The sequence below is a fragment of the Salmo salar genome, chromosome 12 (assembly GCF_965601325.2).
Source record: "Salmo salar chromosome 12, fSalSal1, whole genome shotgun sequence".
In the NCBI taxonomy this organism is placed as follows: Eukaryota; Metazoa; Chordata; class Actinopteri; order Salmoniformes; family Salmonidae; genus Salmo; species Salmo salar.
The window spans coordinates 24,085,001-24,100,851 of record NC_138302.1 but is presented as its reverse complement, the minus strand read 5'-3'; the positions used below and the strand labels follow the sequence as shown (position 1 = coordinate 24,100,851).

General features: G+C 44.2%; 1 protein-coding gene across 4 annotated transcripts in view; it reads right to left on the bottom strand.

The window, feature by feature from the left end:
- Positions 1–7,735: 7,735 nt before the first annotated feature.
- The window catches only part of LOC106564512 (SWI/SNF-related matrix-associated actin-dependent regulator of chromatin subfamily A member 4), a 31,206-nt gene continuing 23,090 nt past the window's right edge, over positions 7,736–15,851 (bottom strand). The window contains exons 25-35 of one of the 4 annotated variants that reach the window (XM_045691054.2): positions 15,708–15,851; positions 15,016–15,179; positions 14,378–14,647; positions 13,825–13,902; positions 13,363–13,581; positions 12,864–13,126; positions 12,466–12,574; positions 12,284–12,385; positions 11,760–11,892; positions 11,394–11,530; positions 7,736–11,239 (exon numbers count right to left, since the gene is read on the bottom strand). The exon at positions 15,708–15,851 is cut by the window's right edge and continues 23 nt beyond it. In XM_045691054.2, coding sequence (XP_045547010.2) covers positions 11,204–11,239; positions 11,394–11,530; positions 11,760–11,892; positions 12,284–12,385; positions 12,466–12,574; positions 12,864–13,126; positions 13,363–13,581; positions 13,825–13,902; positions 14,378–14,647; positions 15,016–15,179; positions 15,708–15,851 — 1,655 coding nt within the window. In that variant the 3' untranslated portion in view covers positions 7,736–11,203. Of the gene's footprint in view, positions 11,240–11,378; positions 11,531–11,735; positions 11,893–12,283; positions 12,386–12,465; positions 12,575–12,863; positions 13,127–13,362; positions 13,582–13,824; positions 13,903–14,377; positions 14,648–15,015; positions 15,180–15,707 lie in introns of all 4 variants that reach the window. The other 3 variants (XM_045691048.2, XM_045691051.2, XM_045691052.2) reach the window with 3 other exon arrangements.

Here is a 15,851-nt window from a genome sequence, read left to right as displayed (position 1 = left end):
GCTAGGGTTAGCGTTGAACTGGGATGTGGACATGAAGCTAGGTTTAGTGTTAGGGTTGAGGCTAGGGTTAGGGTTTAACTAGGGTTAGTGTTAGCGTTGAGGCTAGGGTTAGGGTTGAGGGTTAGAGTTGAACTAGGGTTAGTGTTAGCGTTGAGGCTAGGGTTAGGGTTGAACTAGGATGTGGACATGAAGCTAGGGTTAGAGTTGAGGCTAGGGTTAGGGTTGAACTAGGATGTGGACATGAAGCTAGGGTTAGGGTTGAGAATAGGGTTAGGGTTGAACTCAGGTGTGGACATGAAGCTAGGGTTAGGGTTGAACTAGGGTGTGGACATGAAGCTAGGGTTAGGGTTGAATTAGGGTGTGGACATGAAGCTAGGGTTAGAGTTGAACTAGGATGTGGACATGAGGCTAGGGTTAGGGTTGAGGCTAGGGTTAGGGTTGAAATAGGGTGTGGACATGAGGCTAGGGTTAGGGTTGAAATAGGGTGTGGACATGAAGCTAGGTTTATGGTTGAGGCTAGGGTGTGGACATGAAGCTAGGTTTGTGTTGAGGCTAGATTTAGGGTTGAACTAGGGTGTGGACATGAAGCTAGGATTAGAGTTGAACTAGGATGTGGACATGAAGCTAGGGTTAGAGTTGAGGCTAGGGTTAGGCTTGAACTCAGGTGTGGACATGAAGCTAGGGTTAGGGTTGAACTAGGGTGTGGACATGAAGCTAGGGTTAGGCTTGAACTAGTGTGTGGACATGAAGCTAGGGTTAGGGTTGAGGCTAGGGTTAGGTTTGAACTTAGGTGTGGACATGAAGCTAGGGTTAGGGTTGAACTAGGATGTGGACATGAAGCTAGGGTTAGGGTTGAGGCTAGGGTTAGGGTTGAACTAGGGTGTGGACATGAAGCTAGGTTTAGGGTTGAACTAGGGTGTGGACATGAAGCTAGGGTTAGGGTTGAACTAGGATGTGGACATGAAGCTAGGATTAGGGTTGAACTCGGGTGTGGACATGAAGCTAGGGTTAGGGTTGAGGTTAGGGTTGAACTGAGGTGTGGACATGAAGCTAGGGTTAAACTAGGGTGTGGACATGAAGCTAGGGTTAGGGTTGAACTAGGGTGTGGACATGAAGCTAGGCTTAGGGTTGAGGTTAGGGTTGAACTAGGGTGTGGACATGAAGCTAGGTTTATGGTTGAGGCTAGGGTGTGGACATGAAGCTAGGCTTAGTGTTGAGGCTAGGTTTAGGGTTGAACTAGGGTGTGGACATGAAGCTAGGGTTAGTGTTACTACTGTTACCGAAAATACTTGCCCAACAGAAACTGTAAGTATTGATTACATTCCTACACTCCTTGTTGATAATGACGACTCATTTCCATCACATCTACTGTTGCATGCTGGATTATTTGGTTGCTGAATCAAAGCTCCTATCACAATGGATATGTCTCTCTCAGACAGACTTCAACAGAGCATTAAAGAACCAAACATCCTGACTGAGCAACGCTCCAGCAGTATCCTATATCACATTATCTAAAAACACAGGGGTTCTAGTGGTAGTCTACACTGAAGGTCCTAGAGAGTGATTCTTTTGTTTTCTGCTGAACAGTAGAATGTTTTGTGTGTGTGTGTGTCCTTGACAGATAGATAGATGCAGCCAGTCAGGCCATGTGCTGGTTGGACTGGAAGCTGATACCACAGTCCTGTACTCCAGTGGAGGCTGCTGAGGGGAGGATGGCTCATAATAATGGCTGGAATGGAGTCGATGGAATGGTAATACAAAATATATTTGATACCACTCCATTCCAGCCATTATTACGAGCAGTCCTCCCCTCAGCAGCCTCCACTGCTGTACTCTCAGGCCCAGCTCTATAGGATAGGGCGGGAGGAGGTCAGGTCTAACTAACAAGGCCTCTGATAAGTGCTTCATCCTCTGACACGGCAAGAGTGGAGATGACCATTGTGTCCATACACACGTGACCAGTGAAAATAGGATGTGGACATGAAGGTAGGGTTAGGGCTACTACTGTTACCAAAAATGATTGCCCAACAGAAACTGTGAAGTATTGATTACTTTCCTACACTTCTTGTTGATAACGAGGACTCATTTTCATCACATTCCATTCTATCTACTGTTGCATGCTAGATGAGTTGGCTCACTCAGGTGCTGAATCAAGGTAGTTCACACCACTGTCACTCCTTGGATTTGATTGTTTTAGACATCCTGTGTGTGTTTATGTTCTTTTATGCATCCCTTTCACTGCTCCTGTTTGCTTTTACTTCTGTCATGTGTGTTGCGATTTTATATTCACTTTAAATTATGTTTGATTTGAATCATTGACTCCTATAAAACACAATGGAATCTTGAACTTAAACGAACCCTGAGGCTGACAACTGATCTGTCTCTTTCAGACAGAAAGTGCAACATGGAGCATTTGTGGGAACCAAACCTCCTGCCTGGGCAACACTCCAGCAATATCCTATATCACATTATCTGACAACACAGGGTTTTCAGTGCAGTAGTCTTCAATCAAGTAACATTGCATGTCCTAGAGTGATTATTGTGTGTGTGTGTGTGTGTGTGTGTCCTTGACAGATCGATAGATGCAGCCAGTCAGGCCATGTGCCGGTTGGACTGGAAGCTGATACCACGTCCCTGTACTCTGTATACAGCATCTCAAGCCCAGTGCTAGGATAGGGTGGGAGGAAGAGAGCTCCACTCTGCTCCAATTAGGGCCCTCTGACTCTGATAAGTGCTTCATACTTTGGTACAGCAAGAGGGGTGATGACCATTGTGTCCATACACACACTAGCAAGCACACACAAACAGACTCATGTGGCCTGTGAAAATGGGACCACTCCCCATCCCTCGTAATGGACAAGATGGCTTTAGCTTTAATCTTGTCTGGCCCTGTTGGTGTGCGCGAATGTAAAACATATTTTCTCAGAGGCTATTGATTGACTTCATATAACCTTTTTCATATGACCTTTAGATAGCAATCCTAAGGACTCTACATTCAAAACAACAACAACTTGTTTTCCAAGTTAGGTAGTGTTTACCCTACCTGTTCTACTCACGTTTAGGACCCTTTCTACATGGCTTTGAGTTAGCTTTAGGCACATGGCTTTCCCACTCCCCATCCTCCCTCCAACTGGGAGAACATGAATTCAGATGTGAACAGCTCGCTGAGACTTGCTCTGGATGTGTGTGTGCACGTTCCTCCAGAGGTCCAGACGAGGGGTTCCTAGAAGTCAGGAAGTGTTCCTCGAAGCACGGCTCCAGAGTGAGAAACCCTTCCAAGTCAAACACTGTCAACACACACACACACACACACACACACACACACACACTACCATCAACTCGCCCCCCTAGATGAGACTGCACAGTACACTGACCGTTCTCTATCATGTGCCTACTGTCAATGCTCCACATAAATAAACATCAGTTCTGATTGGTGTAATCCAGGTTGTTTATATCAGTCAGATAGTGAGTCATTTATTGGACCTCTTGTCATGTTGTGGACAAACATGAAATGTTTTTTTTACCAGTTAAGGTTGACCTGCATCAAGTGAGTAAGGTAAGGTTGAACTATGACCTAATGTTGTGACTTAACATCAACCAGAAACAAAAAAATAGGCTCCATACGCATAACATTTGCTGCAGTTTGTAATTAATCCCCTAGAGTTGATTGACGCACCAGTGCATCAATCTAAGTAACAATTTAAAAAATCCCCATCGAAATCCATCAGTTTAAAGGAAAGGTGTACTGATGTTTTATATTATATTGTTTTTGTGCATCTCTGAGTGATGTTCTATCGATTCCCTTAGTCATGTCATGTTTTCACGTATCTGAGTTATTGGCGTTCAAGCAGGCAGAAATCCGGACGGTATGACGTAGCACTGTGATAAAGTCTCTAAAGTAAATAAGACTTTTACATCGCCAAAACGTCTATCATACATGTCAAATTTAAATACGATGTCATAACTCGGAAGTATGTCTTCTCTCGAATGAGCCATTGATCATATTTTTGTGATATTACTACCTCGAGAAATGTGTAATTTAACAGAAGGTCTAGTACATTTTTCAAATTTTGCCTCTTTAGTCCAGGGTGCATTGCATGGTGCAGTTGTCAGAGATATTATAGAGAGGAGAAATTAATCCAATGAATGAACGGAACGTTAACTCCCCACCCAGCAGACTGTCGACCAATCGCGTTCACGTTGTCATGCTGCGTTACGCGGTTGGTAAGCTAATCGTCACGCAATCCCTTACATTTTTGACATTTACATTTTTTTTATTTTTTTCCCTTCTCAAAGTCAATGTCGAGAAACTTGCCTATTTTTCTCACATCTTGGAAAAGATATGTAATGTACTTCTTGTTGACGAAATTCGTGCTAATGTTGGGTTTTTGAGCTAGCGCCCAATAGACTCCCGTTCACTCCTTGAAGGAGAGCGCGTCCCATTGACGTAACATGGACAACGTTTCCCATCTCCTCAAAAGTATATCTGCCGTTGTGAATATCAGACTCCACTCTGTGTGGGACATCGATCTGCAGGTTGAACATGGTGAGATTGTAGACTCCTAAATTGATAGCTGTAAACTCACCTAAACAAACTGCACTAACTAGCTACTTTACATGCTGATATTGTCTTTGGTATTATTGTGTGTAGCTACGTTTGCTAGCTAGCTAGCTAGTCAGCCAATAGAGAGAGCATTGCATTATGGATTTTGTAGTTGCCACCAACCTTATTATAATGCCAAAATGAAACATTTGTTTACCAAAAATATTGATCTCACATATTAGTGTTATTTAACACTGTAAATTAAAGGAATGAGTGGTTTCGGGTGATTTTTCCTTTAAGCTAGATATCTCTTTTTTTTGGTTGAGAGAATGCCAAGAGTGTGTAAATCTGTCATCAAGGCAAAGAGTGGCTACTTTGAAGAATGAAATATAACATATATTTTGATTTGTTTAACACGTTTTTGGTTACTACATGATTCCATATGTGTTATTTCATAGTTTTGATGTCTTCACTTATTATTAAATAGTACAAATAAAGACAATCCCTTGAATTAGTAGTTGTGTCCAAACTTTTGACTGGTACTGGTACTGGTACACACACACACACACACACACACACACACACACACACACACACACACACACACACACACCACACACACACACACACACACACACACACACACACACACACACACACACACACACACACACACACACACACACACACACACACACACAGCCTTCTGAAAGTATTCAGACCCCTTGACTTTTCCCACATTTTGTTAGGTTACAGCCTTATTCTAAAATTGATTAAATCGTTTCCTCCCCCCCCTCAATCTACACACAATACCCCATAATGACAAAGCAAAAACAGTTTAAAAAAAAGGAAAAAAAAGTTGTTAGTTTATTAAACATTTACATAAGTATTCAGACCCTTAACTTTGTTGAAGCACTTTTGGAAGCAATTACAGCCTTGAGTCTTCTTGGGTATGACGCTACAAGCTTGGCACACCTCTATTTGGGGAGTATCTCCCATTCTTCTCTGCAGATCCTCTCAAGCTCTGTCAGGTTGCATGGGGAGCGTTGCTGCATAGCTATTTTCAGGTCTCTCCAGAGACGTTCCATCGGGTTCAAGTCTGGGCTCTGGCTGGGCCACTCAAGGACATTCAGAGACTTGTCCCGAAGTCACTCCTGAGTTGTCTTGGCTGTGAGCTTAGGGTCATTGTCCTGTTGGAAGGTGAACCTTCGCCCCAGTCGGAGGTCCTGAGCGCTCTGGAGCAGGTTTTCATCAAGGATCTCTGTACTTTGCTCCGTTCATCTTTCCCTCGATCCTGACTAGTCTCCCAGTCCCTGCCGCTGAAAAACATCCCCACGCATGATGCTGCCATCACTATGCTTCACCGTAGGGATGGTGCCATGTTTGCTCCAGACGTGACGCTTGGCATTCAGGCCAAAGAGTTCAATCTTGGTTTAATCAGATCAGGTAATTTTTGTTCTGACATGCACTGTCAACTGTGGGATCTTATAGAGACAGGTGTCAATTGAATCAATTGAATTTACCACAGGTGTACTCCAATCATATATTTATTTATTTCATTTTCAATAGAATTACAAAAATGTCTAAAAACCTGTTTTTGCTTTGTCATTATGGGGTATTGTGAGTAGATTGATGAGAACAAAATAATGTAATCAATTTTAGAATAAAGCTGTAACGTAACAAAATGTGGAAAAAGTCAAGGGGTCTGAATACTTTCGGGTATGCACTGTATATGATGTTCATAGGCTTCGCACAACAGAAAAACATCAACGCCCATAGATGTAGCTAGCTATATGCTCTCTTGGGTGAATAACTGAAATGAGCTCCAGTAGACTAATATTTTTGAGTGTGAACTGTATTATTGTATTGTAATTATACGGACTGGAATAATGCATATCGTTCAAACCATGATAAAGCAGAAGAGAACATGCGATTCTGGTGCAGCACATGCGGCCTACAAAGTTACAAGTATAGGCTAGCAAATTGGATTTAAAATGTTGAAATATAATAGGGCCTGTAATAATAGAAAACTATTGAATGGTTATGGGTCTGAATAAATAACTGTTATAGCAGACTGCCATCGCTCTTCTTTCAAACTACCCGTTGGCTGCTGTATTTAACATTCAGCAAAAAAGAGCTTGCGTCCCCCTTCAAATACTCTATTGGTATAAATGCCCCAAAAATTATGTCCAGAAACGATTATAGATCACGGTGGCGTAGGAATTTATTTCTAACCCACTAAATCAGACACATTTTGCCATGTCTAATGTTTATTCATGTGATATTTGAGTGACTCAAACATTACAACAAAATCTGTGGGCTAAAAATCCGAGCTAAAATAAACGTTAGCTGACATGGGCTAGTTGATCTGGACATTTCTGACAAGTTATAAATATCTCTCTAAGGTCTGCAATGACAAGAGGAAAACTGATGATGCACTACCCAATTTCGAAATGGCACCTTGCGCATTCTACTATTACAACTTTCGAGAATAAATTGAAAGCCCGACAAAGTTCCTAAAATAAAAAAAATTAACCAGTGGCCTAAACTGTTCTATTTGAGAAGGCTGCTCCTCCCTACTAGCTTTTGCCCAATGAGGTGACGGGTTTTTGCCTGGTGCCACATGACTCGGCATAATCGAATCCACCCAATGTGCCGATTGGTGTATTCCATGTGGCTTAAACAGGTTAGATAGAAAGACATTCATTTATTGACCTGAGTCACCTGACCTTAAATGGACCTCTTGCAACCTCTTGTTGATGAGAGTTTGTGTCTGTGGAATAACATAAAATGTGTTTTTGGTTGAGGTTGACCTGTCAAGAAGTGTTCCTCGCATCACTGCTTCTCTGTCAGAGAGAAAGCCTTCCAAGTCATACACCCTCTGTCAAAATACCCCACTAACACACACTCACTGAGACGGAAGAAGGAAACAGAAGAAATAAAAATGCATTAAAAAGATCTATCTCATCTATCTAGTCTACTAATAAGATAGGAACACACCTCAGTTTAGCTGGGAAAGGCTGCTTGGGAGGTTTGCGTGAGATCGCCTCACTGTGGACAAGAACTGCCATTACACCATCATGCACTAATCACAATTACCTGTAGATCTGAAATAAAATGGATATCATCACGTTTCTTTATAAGAACTTGAATATGAATACTGTAGCCTAATATATATATATATATCAATAGTTTCCTTACTGTAGTTTATTGTAGTCTTGAAGATCCAGTGAATGACAACATGATACAGAGCTCCCCAACATCGAAGGAGGGAGTCGAATACTGCCGCTTTGGTTAATACCTCTTCTAGGGCCCTGTGTTTTGCGCAATCATTTATATTGTATCTAAAACCTTTTCCAGAAATGATAATTACACTAAAAATCAAAGCAATTGACTTAGGATGGCCCTGAACCATATAACATGAAAGTAAAAGGGGACAGTTTGATGAAAAAGCTTTAAATAAAGGTTAAAATCCAGGCATGTCACATAATTGCACAAAACACTCAGACCTACTCATAACATTAACTTTGTCATATGAAAAAATAAAGTACATTGGATTGTATCCTACACACATACACTGAGTATACACAACATTAAGAACACCTGCTCTTTCCATGACAGACTGACCAGGTGAATCCAGGTGAAAGCTATGATCTCTTATTGATGTCACTTGTTAATCCACTTCAAGTCACTGTAGACGATGGGGTGGAGACAGGTTAAAGAATACATTTTTAAACCTTGAGACAATTGAGACATGGATTGTGTGTGTGTGTGTGTGCCATTCAGAGTGTGAATGGGCAAGACAAAATATTTAAGTGGCTTTGAACGGGGTATGGTAGTAGGAGCCAGGCACACCGGTTTGAGTGTGTCAAGAACTGCAACGCTGCTGGGTTTTTCACGCTCAACAGTTTCCCATATGTATCAAGAATGGTCCACCATCCACAGGACATCCAGCCAACTTGACACAGCTGTGGGAAGCATTGGAGTCAACAAGGGCCAGCATCCCTGTAGAATGCATTCAACACCTTGTAGAGTCCATGCCCCCAACGAATTGAGGCTGTTCTGAGGGCAACATGGGGCGCATCCCAATATTAGGAAGGTGGTCCTAATGTTTTGTACACTCAGTGTATACATGCATATCTAGAATTACATAACCATAGATATCTAACACCGTACCGCCATGAGGCATACATGAATACAGAGAAGAACTACTTTCCCTCTGGTCCGTCATCTTAAAAACAATAAACATGGAAGAAAATGTGCAAAAAAGTAGATTCAAACAGTCTGACATTTTGCTTAGCTACGCTAGGAAAGCAGCACAACATCCAAATAGAAGCATTTGAAATTTCACTTACTGCTACATTACTTAATATATTATTAATACTTAGGGGCAAACTTAACTTCCATTTAAATATCATTTTCACGTAGTCAGCATTGACGTCAATGGGAGACTTTGGGATAGATTTAATTCGATTGGCCCTTTCCGACTATGCACCATTGAAAGTCAACATTTCCGCGTTGGAGGAGACCGTATTCACGGTAAACGCTGCCTATGTAGGCTCAATCGGGAATTACCTTTAAATGTCAAATGCGCTATAACAAGGATCATGCACGCTTCCGGATTGAATCCAGGCCTAAGTGAGACTAAGTGAAAATTTGACCTAAATGGAAGTTAGGATTTGCCCCTTAATTAATTGTTATACAATCGTCAGTAATAACAGAGTGAATAGTAATAGTAGTTACAACTATTGTAAGCAGCATCTCTGGTGCAGTTACTGGGTGAGTTATGGTATAATACATGGGACAGGTACTGTATGTCAGTTTTAGCTTGGGGTCAATTCCATTTCAACTCAAGTCAGTTTAGGACGAAGCCTTGCTCAAATGTACACAGATTCCTAGAACCACCACAGAAAGAAACGGTGGCAATTCTAACAGAGGGCCTCTGTCAGAATAGACGATGAACACACACCTACAGTGTCTTCAGAAAGAATTCACACCCCTTGATTTTTTCCACATTTTGTTGTGTTACAGCCTGAATTAAAAATTGATTCAATTGAGATTTTGTGTCACTGATCTACACACAACACCCCATAATGTCAAAGTGGATTTTGTAAAATGAGTAAAATGTGCTTAACAAGTCACATAATAAGTTGCATGGACTCACTCTGTGTTCAATAATAGTGTTTAACATGCTATTTGAATGACTACCTCATCTCTGTACCCCACACATACAGATAATTGTAAGGTCCCTCAGTTGAGCAGTGAATTTCAAACACAGATTCAACCACAAAGACCAGGGAGGTTTTTCAATGCCTCGCAAAGAAGGGCACCTATTGGTAGATGGGTAAAAATAAAAAAGCTGACATTGAACATTCGTTTGAGCGTGGTGAAGTTATTAATTACACTTTGGATGGTGTATCAATACACCCAATCACTACATAGATACAGGTGTCCTTCCTATCTCAGTTTCCAGAGAGGAAGGAAACTGCTCAGGGATTTCACCATGAGACCAATGGTGACTTTAAAACAGTTACAGAGTTTGATGGCTGTGATAGGAGAAAACTGAGGATGGATCAACAACACTGTAGTTACTCCACAATACTAACCTAAATGACAGAGTGAAAAGAAGGAAGCCTGTACAGAATAAAACTATATCCTGTTTGCAACAAGGCACTAAAGTAATACTACAAAAAATGTGGAAAAGCAATGCAATGTTTTTGGGGGCAAATCCATTACCGAGTACCACTCTAAATATTGTTAAGGACTGGGGGAGTTTTTCTGGATAAAACAGAAACAATGCAGGTAAGAACAGGCAAAATCCTAGAGGAAAACCTGGTTCAGTCTGCCTTCCACCAAATACTGGGAGATTAATTCTCCTTTCAGCAGGACAATAACCTAAAACACAAGGCTAAATATACACTGGAGTTTCTTAACAGGAAGACAATGAATGTTCCTGAGTGGCCGAGTTACAGTTTTGACATACATCTACTTGAAAATCTATGGCAATGATCAATATCCAATTTGACAGAGCTTGAAGAATTCTGAAGAGAATAAAAGGCAAATGTTGCACAATCCAAGTGTGGAAAGCTCTTGAGAGACTTACCCAGAAAGACTCACAGCTGTAATCGCTGCCAAAGATGCTTCTACAAAGTATTGACTCAAGTTACATAAATTAGATATTTCATTTTCAATACATTTGCAAACACTTCGAAAAACATGTTTTCACTTTGTCATTATGGGGTATTGTGTGTAGATGGGTGTCAAAAAAATATATTTTGAATTCAGGCTGTAACACAGCAAAATGTGGAATAAGTCAAGCAGTATGAATACTTACTGAAAGCACTGTATATGGCCTCAACTTACCCCCCAAAAGACACCAGACATAATAAATAACACTTTTAGTAATTCACACATATTACATTAGCAAGGTTGTTTACATCGACTAACAGGATGAGGCAGAATTAGTCTGTTTTCCACACCTAAGCAGTGCTTCATGTCCAGTAGTTATTGTTATGAAAGCTGTGCTAATGTACATAACAGGGAGGGAGTTGACGTCAATATTAAGTGAAATTCCCCATTCCCAAGTAGATATGAAATGGAGCTGAACAAAACCTGGTAATAATGGAAGTAGAGTTGGACCTTGAAGTAGCTAGTTTCCATTTAGGATTCTTCATCAGTGCCACTGGGGGAGCGTTCCTGTGAGAGGTGGAACAGGAGAGGAACGAGACAGAAATATAAAGGGAGAGAAGGGGGAATATTTCTGGGTGTCATGCACAATATGTGCAACACATTTTTGCAGAGGGATCATAAAACAAAACATCAAAAACACACACACCTCCTCTCCCCTCACCTCCTCCTGCTCCTCTTCAGTGTCGTCGTCGCTGACTACAGGTTTGGCTCGGGTGCGTCCCATACGTCTCCTACCCTTCCCCCGGTCACTACTCTTCTCTCTCCGTCCCAGACGGATCTTCACCTTCACTGAGCGGGCTAGAGGATGGACACACACACACGTTCATATCATACACATGCAGATGCAGACACACACACACACACCACAGGATCAACACAACACAGTTTATTGCAAGGTCACAGTGATGGCTGGTTTAATCGCTCTCTCTGTCTTTCATTCATTCTTTATTTTTCTCAATATTTTTCTTTTCCTTCTTCCTTCCTGTGCTTCTTCATTCCTTACTTCCTTTCTTCAGTGATGACTCACACTCTGACTCGGAGCCTTCGTCCAGGTCCTCCTCCTCTTCCTCACTGTCCTCTCCCTCGCTGTCCTCCTCCTTCTCGATCTTCTGTCTCAGACTGGTGAACACCGACTGGAGCACGATGGAGTCCTCGTAGATCTGGGAACGAGGCAGCAACCAGACCATAGACGGATGTAGCCATTTTAGGCTCATGCACAGATGCAGTTGGACATGTGCCAACAATGGTATTGTTATTTGGTCCACTGCTTATTGTTATTCAGCCTTAACCTGCTTCAAAACATTCAAATAAAAAGTTGATCAAAAAAAGGACTGGTCCCTTGATACATTTTTATACAGGAACAAGAGCGTATATAGGAAGAGCAGTTACAACTCCTGTAAGCAGCATCTCTAATGAAGTCACTGGACGATGTGAGTTAAAGTCGATAAACACACAAAGTCTTTCACTTATTTAATCTATTGTTACATCTATTGTTATCGACGTGTTTGTGTTGTTGTGTACTCATTCCAGTATGAAGTGTGTGTGTCTCACCAGTGATCCCTCCAGGTTGAAGGTCTGTGCGTTCTGAAAGAGTAGCATCACATCTCTCTCCAGGTCTCCTAGACTACGGTATCTGTGGCTACGGATCCTCTCCTACAGGAGGGGCAGACAGGAGAGAGGGAGCGAGAGCGATTAGAGGGGGGATGAGAATGAGAGTGTGTGTGTTAATTTACCTTGATTTTCCTGAAGTCGACAGGCTTGCGGATGAGCTCGTAGTACTCTGGCAGCTCTTTGCGCGAGGGCAGCTGGATGAAGACCTCACTCAGCTGACGACCATTACTGCTGTGAAAGACATCACCAGAGATACTGACGTTACTACCCGTAGTACTGATGTTACACAGCAGTTACACAGACATTCAGTACTGCAGCATGTTGTGGCCCATATGGGAAATCAGTCTCACAACTCTGGTGTTGCAAGCACCTTGATCCAACCTAGCCTGGTCCCAAACATGTTTGGAATGACAAGGAGTGGCGTGACGGCACAAAACAGACTGGTACCCAGGCTAGCTCCAACCAGCATGTAAGTCAAAACTGTAAAGCAAGCTAAAGAGAACACTGGCCCCAGTCTTACCTGTCTTTGTATTTAATAACAGCGTCCACTATCTTCTTCATCTTCTTGGTGAGAGCTGGCGGGTTGGGGGAGAGTTTCTCTGCGGGGGGGCGTCCCCTCTTCTTCTGTCTCTTCCCGTCCTCGTCCTTGTCCCGGCTCCGCCTGCCCCCCGAGGAGGAAGAGGAGGGGCCAGGGAGGTCATCGCGGTCACGCTTTCGCTTCCGGGTGGTCTTCTTGTGACGCACCTCCTCCTCGATCTCCTCTAACGTGCCTTCCTCAATGGCCTGGAGGGAGAAAGAGAGGGGGGGAAGAAAGAGAGAGCGTAAGAGAGGGAGGGAGAAAGAGAGGGAGGGGGAAAGCGAGAGAAAGAGAGGGAGGGAGAAAGCGAGAGCAAGAAAGAGAGAGAGAGGGAGAAAGAGAGAGGCAAACGCATGATGAGCACCTTGTCACTTAATAAACAACATCAAATGAATACACCAATCCCAGAGTGTCATTTAACCCCTGACCCTTGACCTCTAACCTTGAGCCACTGCTTCTCGGTGAGTGAGTCACTGTAGTCCACCTCCTTGCGCTGGCGGGACCCCCTCCCGAACATCTTCTCCTCTTCTTCCTCACAGGTGAGTCTCTCCACCTCGGCGTCATCCTTCACGATCCAGGTGGGCAGCTCGTCCTCCTCCATCAGACGGGGCTTACGCCGGGGGTTCCGAGCGTCCTCACGCCGCCTGTCCAGGTCCATACGCTGGAGGGGGAGGGGGCGGGGAGATGGAGACCAGGAGAGAGGAGAAGACAGAGAAAACAGAGGATGGGACAGAGGTAGAGGGAGGAGAAAGGAGGAGAGGAGAAAAAGGAAACGAAAGTGTAATGTAGTAGGCAGAGAAACGAACAGAGTATTCTGCATTGTTGTATGTAGAATGTATGTATAGATATTGGATTGGCCCTTGACACGTTGACCCAGAGAAATGACCATCAGACACTAACTAACCATGAAGTGGTCAAACTCCTCCTCGCTCCTGGCGATCATCTGGTTGACCGTCTCATCGTCTGGCACCTCGTCCTCCTCCTGAGCGGTCAAACACACATCAATGGACAGACACAGACACAACACACAGCAGGACAGAAGGACATGCGCAAAGCTATAGCACTCTAGCCTGGTTCCAGATCTGTTTGTGACCATATGACCAATGACAAGAGGAATTGTCAGACAGAACAAACAGGTCTGGGACCAGACTATCCAATCCACCACTCTGTAAAATCATCAAGGAATGGGTGAATATACACAACATGTAATTTACAGTACATGTAAAGTCTTTAAAACAGACAAATACATACACAAGGGACAAAATATGTGAGAGAAAGAGAGTGGTGAAAAGAAGAAAGAGGGATTGAAAGCAAGAAAGAGAGAGAGAGAGAGATGTACAACGGATGAGGAAGAGGAAGAGGGAAGAACAGTACAACGGAGAGAGGTAGGTGTGTCAGTGGGCAGCGTGGGTATTCTGAGGGTGTGGGAGTTCCGGGCTTTTGTCGGTCACACCCACCCAAGACCCCCCAGACTTCCACACGCCCCCCGGGGCCCCGACCTCGTCCTGTTCCTCGTGCTCCAGGATGGCCTGCAGGAAAGCCCGGCGCTCGTGGCTCGATGACTTCTGGTCAAACATGCCGGCCTGGATGACCTTCTGGTCCACGTTGAGTTTGTACTTGGCCGCCGCCAGGATCTTCTCCTCTACGGAGTTGACGGTGCAGAGACGCAGGACGCGGACCTCGTTCTGTTGGCCGATGCGGTGCGCACGGTCCTGGGCCTGCAGGTCCTGGAGAGAGACGGAGGAGAGGGAGAGATGGTTCGAATACGGTAGGATACTTTGGGCTGAATTGTTAGACATTCGTAGTTCAAATCCCGATCTGCTAGCAATGATTCAGTTAGTATCTGGCCCATGGTGGCATGTCAACACTAACATGGCAAGTTTAGTGGGCTATTTTGTACTTCTAACTGAATATTCACTCAAGTAATGTTAAAAAATGACTTCAACTACTAACATTGCAAGTGTACCTGCTGTGGGTTCCAGCCAATCCCTTAGGAGTTGTGTGTGTGTGTGTGTGTGTGTGTGTGTGTGTGTGTGTGTGTGTGTGTGTGTGTGTGTGTGTGTGTGTGTGTGTGTGTGTGTGTTACTCCCCCTACCTGGTGAGGGTTCCAGTCAGAGTCAAAGATGACCACGGTGTCAGCTGACTGCAGGTTGAGGCCCAGCCCGCCGGCTCTGGTACTGAGCAGGAAGATGAAGTACTGGGAGGCCGGGTCGTTAAACGCCTTCAACAGCATGCCCCTGTCCTCTGCTTTGGTGGTGCCTGGAGGGAGGGAGAGGGGGCGGCGGGCGGAGGGAGGGAGGGAGAGGGGGGCGGAGGGAGGGAGGGAGAGGGGGGCGGCGGGCGGAGGGAGGGAGGGAGAGGGGGGCGGAGGGAGGGAGGGAGGGAGAGGGGGGCGGCGGGCGGAGGGAGGGAGGGAGAGGGGGGTGGCGGGCGGAGGGAGGGAGGGAGAGGGGGGCGGCGGGCGGAGGGAGGGAGGGAGAGGGGGGCGGAGGGAGGAGAGCGAGAGGAAGGGAGAGGGAAGTGGATGAGTAAAACACAGCAACTAAGAGAGACAGAAATCCCAACTTTGATTTTGTATCATATGCGTAGCAGACATGGGTTCAAAAAGTATTTATTTTCTAGACTATAAAATACTTTGAGTATGATTGAGCCTTATAGAATGCCAGATGGGTGGGGTTTGTAACGTTTGTTCCACTGCACCAGGCATGTATTAGAAAGATGCCAAGTAACTATTTGAACCCAGTTCTGATACCGAGACACACACACACACACAAACACACACCGTACCGTCCAGACGCAGGTGCTTGAAGTTGCGGTAGGCGAAGTAGTCCTCCATGATGGTCATGAGCGAGGTCATCTGACAGAACAACAACACCTTGTGGTTGGTGGCCCTCAGCTTGGGCAGGATACGGTCCAGCACCTCAAACTTCC